General features: G+C 43.5%; 2 protein-coding genes across 5 annotated transcripts in view; one reads left to right on the top strand and one right to left on the bottom strand.

The window, feature by feature from the left end:
- The window catches only part of Pcsk5 (proprotein convertase subtilisin/kexin type 5), a 413,349-nt gene that overhangs the window by 15,318 nt on the left and 381,002 nt on the right, over positions 1-17,029 (bottom strand). For all 4 annotated transcript variants that reach the window (XM_074052070.1, XM_074052071.1, XM_074052072.1 and 1 more), the window contains 5 exons: positions 15,024-15,241; positions 13,460-13,696; positions 10,579-10,809; positions 9,051-9,228; positions 5,737-5,954 (listed from right to left, as the gene is read on the bottom strand). In XM_074052070.1, coding sequence (XP_073908171.1) covers positions 5,737-5,954; positions 9,051-9,228; positions 10,579-10,809; positions 13,460-13,696; positions 15,024-15,241 — 1,082 coding nt within the window. The remainder of the gene's footprint in view (positions 1-5,736; positions 5,955-9,050; positions 9,229-10,578; positions 10,810-13,459; positions 13,697-15,023; positions 15,242-17,029) is intronic.
- Positions 1-17,029, top strand: part of Rfk (riboflavin kinase) — a 101,646-nt gene that overhangs the window by 54,555 nt on the left and 30,062 nt on the right. The gene's annotated exons all lie outside the window — the stretch shown is intronic.

Here is a 17,029-nt window from a genome sequence, read left to right as displayed (position 1 = left end):
TGCAGGTTTTAAGCAGAGGAGTGTCATTATGAAATTTGAGTAAAAGATCAGTGTGGGAGGACAATGCAGAACTGATTGGCTCTGGAGTGGTTAGTACTGGGGATGGGGAAACCAGCTAGATAATTGGTGAGTAATTCAGACAAATAGCAAGTCTGAACTAAGGCAGTGACACTAAGACAAAGAGGGGAGAGGAGGAATTAGGAGATATTTAAGATAGAGATGGCAGGCCTTAGGGACAGAGTGAACATGGGAGTTGAGAGAGAGGGAGGAGCAGAAAATGATGCCAGGCTGTTGTAGAGCCATTCATCGAGATAGGAATCACAGGAAAAAGTGGTCTGGGGGTGGGGCAAGCTGTTTGAGGTGACTGTTGGCTAGCTAATTTGAGCTATTCAGCACAAAATTGGATGTATGGAACTGGAGCTCAAGAAAACCAGGAAGGAGAAGTAGATGTGAAGGGATTAAGACAAAGGTGATAATAGAAGACATGGTCATCCTGGTGATGGCTTCTTAGGAAGGTGCTATTTTTAAATATTATCAAGATAGTACTCAGAAAGGTCAGCTCAGAGATAGACAGCAAGGATGGCCGACAGTCCTGTTCCATTATGGAGAAGCAGATGTTTTCTCATAATCCTTGGCATTTCCATGCATCCTTTTGGAAGGAAAAGGACATAAGATTAGAAGCAGGATTTAGAGAGCTATGGTGGTGCATGCCTGTAATCCCAGCCCTTGGAAAGTTGAGGCAGGAGGATAGTGAGTTTGAGGTCAGCTGGGCTACATACTGAGACCCTGTCTCAAAAACAACCAACCAAACAAAACCAGGCTCTGACAGGTTGTCCTTTGCTTGTTTCATTCAAGTGTTAGGCATCCCAGCCCCCAAGAGTCCTAAGTAATCTCATGCTTTTGGATTAGCAAAAGTTTAGGATAGAGTCTCTTTTTCTAAGAAAGTGTTTATTCATTATGCCAAGAATTCATTTGCAAATTCAGATTCTGACACAACCTGATTCATTCCAAACATACCGAGACAGCAAAATAAATACAGAGAAAACAAATAACAACAAAAGAGATACGTTGGCTAAAAGACAGGATTAAGTCTCTCTGTGGATCAGAAAGGGAGTACGAACACAAAATTGTATTCGGGTTCAAGCAGCCACCTGCTGTGCTCCAGGATGGCAAGTGGGCACTGAGGGCTGGGAGTTCAATTTTTCTACCATAATAGGAACTAAAAGTGCTTCATGTGAGACCAGCACCAAAATCTAGGCATAGAGTTTAAAACAGGAGTCAGGGTGGGACTGCTTCCAGGCAAGGACCTCCCTCTGAGCTGCTGAGTGGACTGTTGACAACATCTGTACTGTCATGAATGTCAGCCCCAGGACATTAGACTGTCCTGATTCTTGGATGAACTTCAGGTGGGAGGCATGGGTAAAGCTACTTAAAAATCTTCTTGATTTTAAGAAGTAAGGATGAAGGAGGGAAACAGGTCACGCTAAGAGGAGGTCACTAATGGGAGAGGTAGGGTAAAGGACAAGTTAAGAAGGTGAATATGGTTGATGTACTTTCTGTACAAGAATGAATATAGAATTTTTAAACCTGTTGAAATCACCATACGAAAGTAGAAAGGAGAAAAATAGAGGTTATGAACCAATTTGGGTTATAATACATATATAAATGGAAATGTCACAATGAAACTCCATGTATAGGCATCTTTTTTAAAAATTAGGGTATGTTTAGGGCTGGCAGAATGGCTCAGGTGGTAGAGTGCCTGCCTAGCAAGCATGAGGTCCTGAGTTCAAACACTAGTACTGCCAATAAATAGTAAAATAAAAGTGAGGTTTAAAAAAATTAGGATATATTCATTGTACAGGGGGGGGGATTCACTGTGACAATTCCAAATAATAGGCTTATATTTTACATTGGTGAGATCACCCCCACTGTCTCCCTCTTGACCCCTCCCCGCCCCACTTAAAGATTTGCCAGAGGTTTCTTTGTTCTATTTCATATAAGTATATGAAGTCCATCCACCATATTCCCTCAGCTTAATCTACCTCATTTACACTCTCCTTCCCATAAGTTTCCCCCCACACACTGTACCTATTGTACCGTCCTGTCTTTCATTATTAATATTTAAGTCAATGTTCCAAGGGATTTCTCAGTGTGTCCCCACTGTGAGTCTACTTGACTTTGGTCCATTCAACCCTTTCCCTGTATAGCTATCTTAAACAAACAAAAATGTCTTTTCAAAAATGGAGAACAGGAAGGTGAAACAGGTCCTGTCTGGGGGTTGGTACCAGTGGAAGTGGGGAGGATAGAAGGAAAAGGTGTAGGTAGGTGAATGTGGTGGGAATACTATGTACTCATGTATTAAAATGGAACAGAGACCTGTTGAAACTATTCCAGGAATGGGGGGAAGGGAGATTAAGGAGAATGATGGAGGGATGAATTTAATTATGTTATATTGTAAGATCTTTTTGTAAATGTCACAATGTACCTCCAGTACAACAATAAAAACAAAAAAAGGGATGGAGGAGGAGATGGTAGAAGTAAGGAAAAGGAGTAAAAACTCAAAGTTGAAGTCTGTCATTCACAAGGAGTGTAGGACCTACATTCCAAAGTATACGGATAAAACAAATGCTAAGAAAGACAGCAGCTCTGCAAGTGTGGAGCCCTGAGTTCAAAACCCCAGTCTCACCAAAAAAAACCAAGCCCCATGAAAATACAAGTAAATAAATAAATAAAAAGAAAGAGAGCAAGGGCTGGGCTGTAGCCCAGAGGTACAGTGCTTGCCTAGTTTGTGTAAGGACCAGGGTTTGATTCCCAGCACTGCAAAAACAAAAGACAAACAACTGGAGCCAGACAATTAGAACATGAATTTACTTGAGATGATATTAATTTCTTAGTTTGTTTAATTATTTTTATTATTTTCACAGTATCTTTAAGAAGCTGAAAAATAAATGAAGGCAGCAAGGCCAGCCCTGGCAAATAGTTAGAGAGACCCTCTCTCGAAAATACCCAACACAAAAAAGTGCTGGCAGAGTGGCTCAAGTGGTAGAGCACTGGCCTAGCAAGTGTGAGACTCTGAATTCAAGCCCCAGTGCCACCAAAATAAATAAAAAAATAAACAAACAAATAAATAAGACATAATATCTACAAAATATTAAACTATGACACAAACACAGAGACATGAAATAAAAATAAATGGATATGCTCAAACACAATTAGAAATCTCAAAAATAAAATACACAGTCACTTAAAAACAACAACAACATAAAAAAAAGAAAAAAAAAAAAACAACAACAAAGCCAGGCTCCGATGGCTCACGCCTATAATCCTAGCTACTCAGGAGGCAGAGATCAGGAGGATCTGGTTCAAAGCCAGCCCGGGCAAAATAGTTCACAAGACCCTATCTTGAAAAAACCTTCACAAAAATAGGGCTGGTGGAGTGGCTCAAGGTACTGAGTTCAAGTCCCAGTACCACAAAACAACAACAACAATGAAAACTAAGTGGGCTACTCAACGCAGAGAAACTAAAACAGATACCTTAAAAGCAACTGAGGCCAATAGGAGAAGGAGACCAGGAACTAGAGAAAAGGTTAGTTCAAAAAGAATTAACCTAGAAGGTAACACCCACGCACAGGAAATCAATGTGAGTCAATGTCCTGTATAGCTATCCTTATCTCAACCAGCAAAAACCCTTGTTCCTTCCTGTTATTGCTTATACTCTCTCTTCAACAAAATTAGAAATAAGGGCAAAATAGTTTCTGCTGGGTATTGAGGGGGTGGGGAGAGGGAGGGGGTGGAGTGGGTGGTAAGGGAGGGGGTGGGGGTAGGGGGGAGAAATGACCCAAGCCTTGTATGCACATATGAATAATAAAACAATAAAAAATAAAAAAAAACCTAAGTGAGCTAAACTTGAGTAAACGCCGTGAACGAATTAGGGGTAGAGCGCTGAAGAATAATCCCGGTAAAAATCCTAGCGAGTCAGAGAAATAAAAATATAAAAGAGCAGATAGGAGCTACAAAGGGCAGATCAGTCTAAATTACATTTAATAGGAATTCCAGAAAAGGAGATTGGAGGAAAGGGTGGAGAAGCAATATTTGAAGATCTAATCAGCACATAATTTCCAATTTTCAAAAAGACATTCTGATTTATTGGATCCCTATACTTTCACTCATTCACTCAATACTTATGGCACTTACTGTGTGCTACACTCTAACCTAGTGGAGGGGAACAACATGAATGTGGTATAGTCCTTGCTGTTGCATGAGAGACTCAATATTAGTAGGAGAGATGAACATGCTTAATTAAAATGTCAGGTGAACGTGCTTTGATTAAACACTGAATGACAGAATCAAGGAGGAGGGAGAAGACTGCTGGGAGGACTAAGAGAAACTCAGCAGAGGAGATGATGTCAAACTGAGTCTCAGAGTCCCCTGGTGTTGTCTAGAGGAAGGGGAAACAGTGTCCTCGGAGCATGAAAAACTGTGGTCTGTTAGATAGCTGCCGAGTGGTTCTGGATAGCTCTCGGTGGTTCTTGGTTCTAGAATACACAGAAGAAGAGTTAGGACTGAAGTGCAAGGGATTGGGTCACTTTTGAAAATGGAAAGCATTTACTGGAAGTCCTTTGAGGTGCTGTAAGTAAATGCAGGCTCATAAATGTGATGACTCAGGACCATAAAGAGAGGCCCTTTTCCAAAGGAAATTCAAGGCACTGCCAATCAGCACCCAAAGGACTTTAAAAAATGAAACAGCTGGCTATAAATTTTCATAGAAGGGCTAAAAATACACAGGACAATTTTGAAAAGCAGAAGAGGAATGCACCCTACCAGTCATGAATATTCATCGAGAGGGCTGGAGGCGTGGTTCAAGGGGTAGTGCCCCTGCCTAGGCCCCGTGTTCAAATCCCAGTACCACCAAAACATTAACATTCATCTAGAAAGTTTTATCAACTGAAATATGACAGAAATATTTATTCCTTACATGTTGAAAACAGTTCATTGTGGTCATCTTTTTGTGGCAAGGCATGGAAGAAATAAGCAAATCTGAACTTTAGATTACAGGAATCTGTAATCTAAATATTACAGGAATATTTGGAACACAGGTCAACAGACTTTGAAATTTAGCTGTGTTGGAGATAGGCAGGTTGGCAGGAAGCAAGGGAAGAGAAGAGTCAAGGATGACTTTCAGGTGCCACCAGGTAAGGGTTGGATGGTGGGCCCAATTGATTTCATAATTGCTGTGACAGACAAGTAGATATCTGGCAAACAGGAATAGAGCTTGGGAGAGTTTGAGGCAGGAGTCTTGGGAGTTTCTTTTTTTTTTTTTTTGTTCATATGATAGTTTTATTTATTCCTTTATAATTCTTTTTTTATTGTTTTATTATTCATATGTGCATACAAGGCTTGGGTCATTTCTCCCCCCTGCCCCCACCCCCTCCCTTACCACCTACTCCGCCCCCAGGAGTTTCTTAAATGATGGTAATGCACGGCTTTCCTAATGAAAGGCCACAGGTGAGAAGGAAGGTGGAGTAGGTGACACGATTGCCTGTATCCCGGCCTTGTAGGATGAGGCAACGGAAAGCCGAGAGTTAATAGAGGGTGGTGATGCTGGGAAGGGCTGAGCATGAGGTTGGGAGCTAAAGGAAGCTCCAAAGGTCTGAAAGAGGAAGAGCAGGACAAAGCAGGAAGGAAAACTTGTCACTTTGCCATCTGCATATACAAAACCCCAGGCGCCCCTCTCACCTTTGCATTCACCGCAAGTTGGATGGCACCTCTCACAGGTCCGAGTGCGTTGCTCTGCGTGGTAATGGTCTGGGCAGGTGCGGTAACACTGTCCCTTGGAGCGGAGTAGGAAGAAAAACTTATCACAAGACAGGCAGTCTGTGGGCCGCGGGCCCCGGCAGGCCTTGCAGCTCTTGTCGCACTTCTTACACTGGCCACTGGAGTTTTCTGCATAATATCTGAAACCAAGGTGGAGCGAAGATGGAATAAGAGTCAAGCCTCAGGATCGGCAGGGTGTTGGTTCCAGGACCCACTGTGACCCAACTCCATGGGGGCTCAAGTGCTTTAAACACTTGCACATAACAATATTTGCACAGAACCTACGCACGTTCTCCCCTCTACTTTAAATCAATTCTAGATTACTTTCTTTTTTGGGGGTACTGGGGTTTGAACTCAGGGCCTCACACTTGTGAGGTAGGTGCTCTACCACTTGAGCCACTCAAGATGACTTATAATGCAGTGTAATGCTATGTAAATAGTTGTCATAGTATATTGTTCTGGGAATAATGGCAAGGAAAAAAAATCTGCTCGTGTTCACTACAGGTGTATTTTTTTCTGAATATTTCCAATCCTTGATCGCGGGCAGAATCCAAGAATGTGGGGGCTGACTACATAAGCTTTGCTCATAAATTGAGTATGATATAAAGAAAATGGTTGGTAAGGCAGGATCGCTTTACAAGCTGGATGACTCTAACTTCCATATTTAAGCCTACTCATTAAATTCATTACCAGGATGGTAATGAGTCTAAAATTTCTCAGTTTTCTTATCTATACAATGGGAACCACAACCCCTCCTTTGCTATTTATAAGACTTGACAGTCATCAAATGTAGTAGCTACTCCATAATTGCTCACAACCAGTGCCTTTTTCTTCCATTTGCTTCTCCAAATTTAAGCTTTAAGCTGTTTTGAGTGGGCCCCAGGAATGGGAGACATTTTTAGGATTTTTTTTTTTGAGAGAGGGTCTTACTGTGTAGTCAGGTTGTCCTTGAAGTCTCTATGTAGCCCAGGCTGACCTGGAACTCTTGATCTTTCTGTCTCAGCTTTCTGAGTGTTGAGATTTCACGCATGTGACACCTCATTTGGCTTGCAAGGCATTTTTAAATGTACCTCTGAGTGGCTCAACTTAAAAACTTGCAATTCCAAGGCAAAGAGATTTAACATACGAGGCTTATGCAGTGCAAGTGGATCACTGATTTTACAAAAGGAACCACTCTCCATGTATTTTAGTACTTCATTTTTCCCATTAGGGAGCTTGGTGGCAACCCCTGCCTCTTCCCCTTCCCTTGGGTAACTCCACACTGTGGGCAATTATCTTCTTAATTCTATGCCTGAATTCCATTTAGACTACAGGATTACACCCTTTTTTGTAATGGAGAGTATTTATGACTTGATTTGAGGTAGATGGAGATTCTGTACATGGGATGCAGATCTTTTCAGACACTGAATGGAGTGAAGCCAAGTGTTAACTCAGGAGGCCGTTGCTCACTCTTGTCTAGCCAGATCCTTTCTTCATTGATCTGTACACCTGGTGTTTTTCAAGAGTTGCTAATGTGTGTGACTCTGTGCCAAGTGTTACAGCAGCATATGTGAAAAACAAGAGGCATTTTTCTTGAGAAGACATATAGCAATGAGAGTGAGCTCTTGAAGGTCCAAATATTCATCTTACCTCAACTTATTCAAATATACAGGGTGATCTTAATTAAACATGTGCTAAATACATGAGTGAATAAACAAATGAGATGGATAAAAATGCGACTTAGTGTATGGTGCTAAAATGGTGCTAACAAGTGGAAATTATTATAGGACAGAAGAGAAGAGATTTGCCAATTTAAATGAAAGCATTTAGGGTAGGTCCAGGGTCATGGTCCTTCACTTTGGGTCTGGAACCTCTCAGGGTCCTTTCCTAGGTTACTGATTTGGAAGAAAGCCAGCAATGTGTCTGCAATCAAGTTTTCTCTTTTTTGGGACCATCATGGGGAATAAAGGGATGATCTAGTCAAGCTCTCTTCCTAATATGCTGGGAACAACATAGTCTCATAAACCACTAATGGTTCTTCCCAGAAGAAAAATACTAGCATTCCTCAATTGAAGGACATCATGTCAAGTGAAGTAGGCCAGGTTCAGAAAGATAAAGGACACTTGTTTACTCTCAGATGTGGAAGATAGATCCAAAAGATAAACATATACACTCATGTGTAGAATGTGTTTGTAATAGTGGAAGCACTCTATGGAACCTGGGGAAGGAGGGAAAAGAAAACAGAATAGTAGAGCACCAGTCATATCACATAACATAAGATGTAAAGGTAGAAGGTATAGTGATATGTATTGAAAACTGGTGAAAAACGGAGGGTGGGAGAAAGGGGTAAGGGAGAGTACTGGAAGGGGTTGAATGGAACAAAGTAAAGTAGACTCACAGTGGGGACACATGGAGAAACCCCTTTGAACATTGACTTTGGGATTAATAACAAAAGAAAGGACTGTAAAATAAGTACAGTGTGTGTGGGGGCACACGTGAGAAGGGATGGGTGAATGAAGGAGATGAAGGTGAGGATATTGGTGACGGACTTCATAATTCTTATACAAAATAGAACAAAGAAACCTCTTGCAACTGCCTTAAGTGGGGTGGGGAGGAGGTCGAGGGGGAGATATTGGGGGCAATCTAACCAATGTACAATATAAGCCTATTCATAAATTGTCACAACGAATCCCCTCTGTACAACAAATATATCCTATTTAAAAAATTTAAAAAGAAAGAAAAATACTGGCATTCCTTATCTACAGAATTCTTTTGGAAGGCTCCATCGGGTATATGCAGGAGGCTTGTGATAAAAGCTATAGTTAAGGGTTTATGGGAGGTCGGGTGGGTTGGAGATGAGTGGGGTGTAAGTGAAGATGTGAATCGAAATTGGGCCTTTGTAAAACCAGTCTTCCATATACGTTGCTTAAGTTCTATTAAATCTGAAGAGCAAATTCTGGAACTGAAGAAAAAGAACCTCTGCACAGTCCTGGGCTGTTCTGAGGGAAGAAAGCCTGGCCTCTGCCTTGTGACTGCTGATATTCTCTGATTACCTGTGACTGGGCTTTCTCTTATTGGTCACCTGCCTCTCCTATTTCTCTTCTGTTACTGTGAGCTGGCTCGTCTTTGCACCTTGCTAGTATTAAGACTTTGCTTGGGTTATACTGGTGTTCTGAGTCTTAGTTTCCTCATCTGCAAAATGGGTTGGTATCTGGAGTGGCTGCAAATCAGCTGGGGAGAAGGTGCTGAGACCTTACCTGTCCCTGCACTGGATCAGGCACTCTTTGCCCAGCTGGAACCAGCCAGATCGGCAGGAAAGGCATTGCATGCTGTGTCGTCCTTCACAGGTCCTGCAAGAGATGTGGCAGGGCACACACCGGTGGCTGTCCTCATCAGCGTAGTAGCCCTCTGGGCAGTTTTCCACGCAGGTCGTGTCTGTAAGAGAGGAGAAGAATCTGACTTGACAGCAAACCCGACCTGTGGCTCCCACACCTCCCCTGTTTGGGAGGAGGGAGACTGCATTAGCAATGAGTCCCCTGTGAGCTGACGGAGACACCTGAGAGTGAAGGTGACTGTCCAAGAAATAGAATTGGCTAAAAGGTTCCAGGAGTCCAGAGGATGTGGAGATCAGAGTGGACCAGCAGTGTGGGGAGGAGGCTTGCTGACAATTTCTCAGCAAGAGAAGGGGAAACTTGCAGCCTCATTCCATGTGAGCATCTGGCTCACCTCTAAGGTCTACTCAGCTGACAGGGAGAGAGACAGTGCTATCATTTTCTGGTCTTCCCCATATCCTTCTCTTTCAGTTTAGTTCTTCCATGGCTTCTGTTTTCAGTTGAGTTTTCTTTCTCTTTCTCCCATGGTGTCCCTGGATACCTGAGGACATTGCTTCTCGCTAGCAATCACCTTCAGATCCCCCATTTGCTAAAGTAGCCAACCTTGGACTGTGCTACATGTTAGAAGATTTTGTGTTGTTTTTGAGACAGGGTCTCACTGTGTAGCCCAGGCAGGCCTCAAACTGTTGATCCTGCTGCCTCAGCCTCTTGAGTGCTGGAATTGTAGGCATGCATCACCAGCCTCACTCAAGAAGATTTATTAATGAACAGCTGCTAAATCAAGAGGAAATTTTGATAAGGAGCTGAATAGCTACATGTTTTGAAGGCGTCTCCCTGCAGACTGCTTATTAGTTACACGGGAATCAATAGTAATCTATTGTTTATACAACGGAGAAATTGAAAATTTGACCAGATGATCAAAGGTAATACCTAACTAATGAGAGGCAGAGGAAATATCACACATACACCTTCAGATGTGGCTCTCAGAGGACACAGCATCACCTATTTTGGCTAAGAGAGAGAAACTCAGTGTGTGGAAATGTTCCAGAATGAAGGCGGCTAAAGAGACAGGGAAAGGTGAATGCAATGACTGACCCTGAACGGAACCCGTCCTAAAGGGGAATAGTAGACATTTTAATAGGAGAAGTGTATTGAAGTATTGTATCAGTGTAAATGTCCTGTGGTTATGTAAAAAAGCACCCATGTACTTGGGAAACACAGTAAAGTGTTTGCGGGAAAGAAAAAGACACACCGTGGATTAAGTATGGGGGGAAGGGTAAATGACAAAGTAAATGGGGTGAAAGATTCACCATGGGTGGCGTACGTGGTGTTCTGTGTTCTACACTCAGTCTGGTTTGAAAATTTCCCAAAGGAAAGTAAAACAGAGGAAACCAATATCCGCTGGGCACCAGGCATCTTGCCAGGTGACTTCCCAGAGAGAGCAGTAACTCACTGAGAAGAATGCTGTTCCTTGGGCAGGTGTGACACTGGTCCTCAGTGGGCCCCGAGCAGTGCAGGCACTTCTTATGACACGGCTGGCACCTGTGAGTATCCTCATCCCAGTACTCGATGGCAGCACACTCCTGGTGAGGCACACAGGCCCCGTGCTTGTTCTTCCTCAGGCCTTCCCGACACGTCGTGCAGGCGCTAGATGACAAGCAGGTCTGGCAGTACTCGTGGCAATCTGCAAGTACGGCAGAGGCGCAGACAGTGAGAGAAGACCGGGGCACCCCTCTAGAAATGAACTCCTTTCTTCTGGAGACTTCTGGGGCTTTGTGAGTTGGGGACAGCCCTTGGTCTCTGTGGTAGAGCAATCTCAGTGTAAAATGAGAAAAAAATGGCTATTTTACTTTCTCTGTTATACCAGAGACCTCCTTCCTGCAAACAGCCATGAAACATATTAGTAAGGTTCACTGTAATTGCCCCAACTCCACCAAAATAATGGCAAGCTTTTTTTTTTTTTTTTTTTAATGGGACTGGGGTTTGAATTCAGGGCTTTGTGCTTGCAAAGCAGGTGCTCCACCGCTTGAGCTATGCCCCTAGTCCCTTTTGCTTTGGGGATGGGGTCTTTAGGACTGTTTGCGTGGGCTGGCCTTGAACCATGATCCTCCTAATCGCACCCTCCCAAGTAGTTAGGTTTATAAATATGAGCCACCAGTGCCCGGCAATGGCAAGCATTCTTTAATGGCGTGGTTTCACACTACCGAGTGGCCTTTTCAACCATCATAACCCACTGCTCTCTGCTCCTTCATACCCCTCCCACAACTCCTTTAGCTTCTTACAATGCAGCAACTGTTGGACTACATCGTGATCAACCATTGACAAAAACAGCCTCTCACCAGGAGCTGGTGGCTCACGCCTGTAATCCTAGCTACTCAGGAGGCAGAGATCAGGAGGATTGTGGTTTGAGGCCAGCTGGGCAATAGTTCAAGAGACACTATCTTGAAAAACCATTCACAAAAAGGGCTGGCAGAGTGGCTCAAGGTGTAGGCCTTGAGTGCAAGCCCCAGTACTGCAAAACAAAAACAAAAACAAAATAAAAAACCCCAGCCTCTATTGTGTTTCTTCCTCCTCCTCCTCCTTCTTCTTTTGGAAGTACTGGTTTGAACTCAGGGCCTATACTTTGAGCCACTCCACTAGCCATTTTTTTTTTTTTTTGTGAAGGGTTTTTTCAAGATAGAGTCTCGAGAACTATTTCCCAGGCCTGGCTTCTTTTTTTTTTTATTGTTTTATTATTCATATGTGCATACAAGGCTTGGGTCATTTCTCCCCTCTGCCCCCACCCCCTCCCTTACCACCCACTCCCCCCCTCCCTCTCCCCCCCACCCACTCAATACCCAGCAGAAACTATTTTGCCCTTATCTCTAATTTTGTTGAAGAGAGAGTATAGCAATAATAGGAAGGAACAAGGGTTTTTGCTGGTTGAGATAAGGATAGCTATACAGGGAGTTGACTCACATTAATTTCCTGTTCATGGGTGTTACTTTCTAGTTAATTCCTTTTGATCTAACCTTTTCTCTAGTTTCCCAGGGCTGGCTTCGAACTGTGATTCTCCTGATCTCTGCCTCCTGAGTAGCTAGGATTACAGGCGTGAGCTTGTGTTCACTTTTGAATGCATGGCACCTAAGAGAGGAACTGGAGTAGTGTGACAGGGACTCTGGAAATATGTGTGAGACAAATAAAGCAATTAACTCTCACTTCCAGGTTTGAGCAGTTGTCATTCCTTCTACCCAGAATCCTCTTCTCCCAGGTGTCTGCAGATTTATCTCCCATATAGTTCTCCCTCCTTTCCCCTTCCCGTTCTCAGTGATACTTCCCAGTACATCTCTCAAGTGGCAACTCCACCTCGCTCATCTTCCTATCCCCCTTCCCTTCCTTATTTTCTCCTCTTATTATCTGTAGCATCTTTCTTCCCCCAATAGAATGTGATCTCCATGGGCAGGGGTTCTGTCTGTATTGTTCCCAAGCCGGAAGAACACCAGGTGCATAGTAGGCCTCTGCTAAACATCTCCCTGGGTGAACAGAACAGACATGTGGAATTATTACGGTTATTATCATCTCATTTTATCTGCATCTGGAATTGACTGGAGATGCTAAGTGACCCAGTTGGAAGGGACAGGACCAGGAGCTGAGTCTAGGCCCTTGACAAGTGCTCCTACCAGTTGTGCCCCAGTGTCTCAAGAAAGGGGTGGGCAGTCAGCCTGGTGCTTGGGAAAAGTCCTTCCCCAAAATGCTTTTCTCCCTTGTTTGAGAATTCCTGTTGTAATGGACAATTTATTTTATTCTTTGGTTCCCTGATAACTAATAAAAGGCAGACAATCTCCAGGTTCAGTTAGAACTTGAGGAGGGATAAATAATAGTGTCTTTTCTTCAGTGTGGAAGGACTGAAGTGCCAGGTGGAGGAAGGGATGGGGCTTGGGACCACAGGAGCTGAAGGGGAGGAGAGGAGGAGGCAAACCAGGAAGGAAGAGAAGAGGCACGGGGAAACCCTATGTGGCACAGCATGTAATGGCTTAAAACTTTAAGAAAAATCTTTCACTTACGCATTTTGAAGGCTCATCACATCTGTTGAAATCCATTTGGCTGACAGGTCATAACCACGGTTAGTAGGAAGGACCATATTATTTGCAATTAGTGTAACCGACATGATGAATGAGAATGAATGATTCATTATAAAAATTAATTGGGACCAATTTAAAATAGGTGGGAAGGTTAAGGATAGGATGATGGCTTTGGCTGGAAATGTGCAGACCCCAGAGGCTGTTTTGTCTGTGCAGAAACCCATCTTACTAGGCTCCCCAGATGCTGTGCTGGGTTGTTTTTTTTTTTTTTACCTCTGCAGGCCTCAGTCTCCTCGTCATAGTAAGTTCCCATGGGACACTCAGTTAAGCACTGCCCGTTGTAGAGGAACATGGATGTGTCAGCACAGAGCTCACAGTTGTCCGCCTTGGGACCACTGCACTCCAGACAGTCTTCATGGCAGGGAACACACTGGCGCAAGTCTGGGTAGGAGCCCTGGGGACAGGACTGATGGCACGTGTCATCATGCAGGAAGAAGTCAGGTAAGCACTCTGGGGGAAGGAGGAGGCAGCAAGTTACCCCAGCAGTTGGAGAAGGGAAGTAATTGATCTTGCAGTTCACTTGACCTGAGAATTCATTTGCCCCATCCCCACTTCTCCAGGGTCTAGCCTCAGTTCATATCATATCATCTCCCCTGCCCTGGAGAAGGAAGGAGGCCTCACATGGTGGCCTGATTAGGAAATCCTGGATTTGTGTGATGGAATTCCATGCGTCTCTGACGTGCAAAATGTTGCAGTGTTTTGGGAGTCACTGATGGCTGCCATGCTGCAGATTTGGCCAGAAAATCCAGAAAGAATCAACAGATATTTAAAATTGTATTAAGCAACCCAGCCTCTATTCCATAGCAAAACTGGTTTAGGAAGTGTTGGATTAGGTAATTTTTCATTCATTGAGAAAGCAAGACCCAGTCTCAAAAATAATGAAAAGCGAAAAGGGCTGGCAGTGTGGCTAAAGCAGTAGAGCACCTGCCTAGCAGGCTTTGAGTTCAAACCCCAGCACTGCCAAATGCATTGTGGGTTTATTTTATTTCTATTCCTATTCTTATTTTGTGGAGGAATCCTGGAAAGCTCTTTAGGTCACACCAAGAAGATTCTTTGGATAGAACAGGACCAGATAAGTGAGCCTGTCTTATTTTGGAAAGGAAATTGGGTATGGATGTCTTTCTTGGGAGATTGTTCTGGAGAAAAAAGCCTGTTCATAGAGAGCTGTTCTCAGTCTTATAGTTGCCAGATTTTTCTTTCTTGTCTTTTTTTTTTTTGGTACTGGAGATTGAACCCATGGTTTCACACATGCTAGGCCAGCACTCTCCCACTTGTGTTATGCCCCAGCCATTTTGTTTGTATTTTGTCCAGAATCTTGCTAACTGCACTGGATGGCCTTGAACTCTAGATCTTCCTGCTTCTGCCTCTTGAGTAGCTGGGATTACAGTTGTGGATTACTGTGCCTATATTTCTCTAACCACCGCTGTATTTTTTGTTGTTGTCTAATATCAGTCTCTTCTATAAGATTTTGCACTAAAAGATTAGGGATTTTGAGTTCTTATCTGTGTCTCTAGAGCTGGGGGCAGTGCTTGTGTGTGTGTGTGTGTGTGTGTGTGTGTGTGTGTATGTAAGATATCTTGGCTTATCTTGCAGAATTCGTAGTGGAAAAAGTATGCCTCACCTTCCATTTTCACAATGATAGGCAAGGAAATAGACACATTTTGGTGAAGGTAGAGACACTGGTCCACACAGTTGTCTTTGGACCCTTCATCTTCAGGTGGTGTCCCCGGCTAGGTTGGCTCACCAGGACCCCATTCCCCCGAGATGCTCTGGGTACCTTTGCATGTTTTCTCATGGATGCACTCCTGGCACATCTCTGGGCAATGCTTGCACACGCCATCCACAGCCACATGTCTCTCAGGGCAGGTCTGGGGGCATGTTCCATGGTCCAGGACGAAGCCTTCTTCACAAGATTGACAGTTGGTGGCATTTCCTTCACAAGTTCTGCAGGGAGAGCTACAGCGCTCACAGATGCCATCTCCCGAATAGAAGCCCCTGGGGCAGGAAGGGAGAGAGCAATTGAAGAAGGTTGGCTAGAGACTTGAGTCACCAGGTGGCAAAGACATTGGGACAAAAAAGAAAGGGCTGCTGCCACTGTCAACCAAAATGAACTCACAAGTTTACTGAGGAAGGGTGAGAAAAGAATGTCTGAAAAGATAAAATGAAACAGAAAGGTGTTCTCCTTGGGAAATTGGTTTGTTTAAAAGCACTCATTGTTCATTTGTATGTAATGTCTTAATTTGTAGATAACTGTCTTCTGATTCTCCTGTTTTATCCCTTGATTGTCATGACTTTTTCTTTTGTTAGAGTCTTACTTTACAGAAGAAAGTATTTCTTATTCAATTTAGTAACTTTTAAAACATTTAATAAATTTAAAAAGTAGTTCCAAAAGTCTTACAGGGCTGGTGGAGTGGCTCAAGTGGTAGAGCACCTACCTAGCAAGCATGAGGCCCTGAGTTCACACCCCAGTACCACACACATAAAGAAAAGTGTGCTATGAGCGCTGTTATTGGAGCCTGTGTGACCGACTTTCTTCCAGGTGGAATGTGATGTCAGCCTACAAGGTGTCTCGGAGTGATTAAATTATCACATTTACAGAAATCACTCATTGGTGTGTGCATAGTAACTGTGACACCCCAACCTCCTCATATATGTTTGGGAGATGCTTCTTTGAAGGAGAAGTTGAGGAGAATGGCTGGCACTTGCAGGGCAGAAAAATCATACGCTAGCTGAGAGAAAGTGAAATCGTAGATACCTAGTTCCATCGCTATCCTTCAGTTACTATCTGTGATAGTGCTGTGTAACAAACTACTCTTTCTCACTCGTGTGTGTGTGTGTGTGTGTGTGTGTGTGTGTAGCAGGTGCAGGCTGGGCTGGGCAGGTGGACTCCAAGCCGTACACTACAAGTGTCACAGCCCTCCTTTCTCCTGGGCACTGGGACTTGGCTATGGCTTCCCATAGCCAAGACACTGGAAGGCAAACTCAATAGGGCACATTTTAAGCCTCTCTCTGCTAACATCCCATTGGCCAGAGCAAGTCACAGGACCCAACTCAAAGCCCAGGAGCAGGAAGCCAAGTCCCTTTTGTCTTTGTGGAGATGCTGCAAAGTTGTAGGGATAAGACATGGGTAACAGGAGGGTGAACAAATGCAGCAAATAATACATCAGAGTCTTTTTTTTTTTTTTTGGCAGTACTAGGGTTTGAACTGAGGTCCTTATGATTGTTAGGCAGGCTCTCTACCACTTAAACCACACCCCTGGAACTTTTTTGCAGTATTTATATTTCTGAGAAGTGACTCATACTTTTTGCCCTGGCAACTGGGATTACAGACATGCATCACCACAGCTAGCTTGTTCTTTGAGAAAGGATCTCATGGGCTGGTAGAGTGGCTTAAGTTGTAGAGTGCCTGCCTAGAAAGTGTGAGGAGCTGAATTCAAACCCCAGTATCCCCACAACAAAAAAAAAAAAAAGGAGGGAAGGGAGAAGTAAAATAGGAATGAATAAAAGTCACATTTTTTTCATGCATTTTTAAGAAAGAAAAGTGAGAGAAGTAAGCAGTTGATGGAGAATAAGAGGCAGGCTGAGTTCAGGCTTCCTCACGTATTAGTACCTTCAGCACTGTTTTTCCATTACGATGGAGAACAAAGACTCAGTTACTTTGTCCAAGCAAGTCTCTGTTAAACATGAATTTGACAATGTGATGGATAGAAATGTACTGCATGCTCACCAGGCATTGGACTGTATTTGAGAAATTTGAGATTAAGGAAATTTAGCGCTTTCTAA

This window comes from Castor canadensis, chromosome 13 (assembly GCF_047511655.1).
Source record: "Castor canadensis chromosome 13, mCasCan1.hap1v2, whole genome shotgun sequence".
Classification (NCBI taxonomy): Eukaryota; Metazoa; Chordata; class Mammalia; order Rodentia; family Castoridae; genus Castor; species Castor canadensis.
The sequence above is the reverse complement of the archived record's forward strand: the minus strand, read 5'-3'. Positions and strand labels throughout refer to the sequence as shown.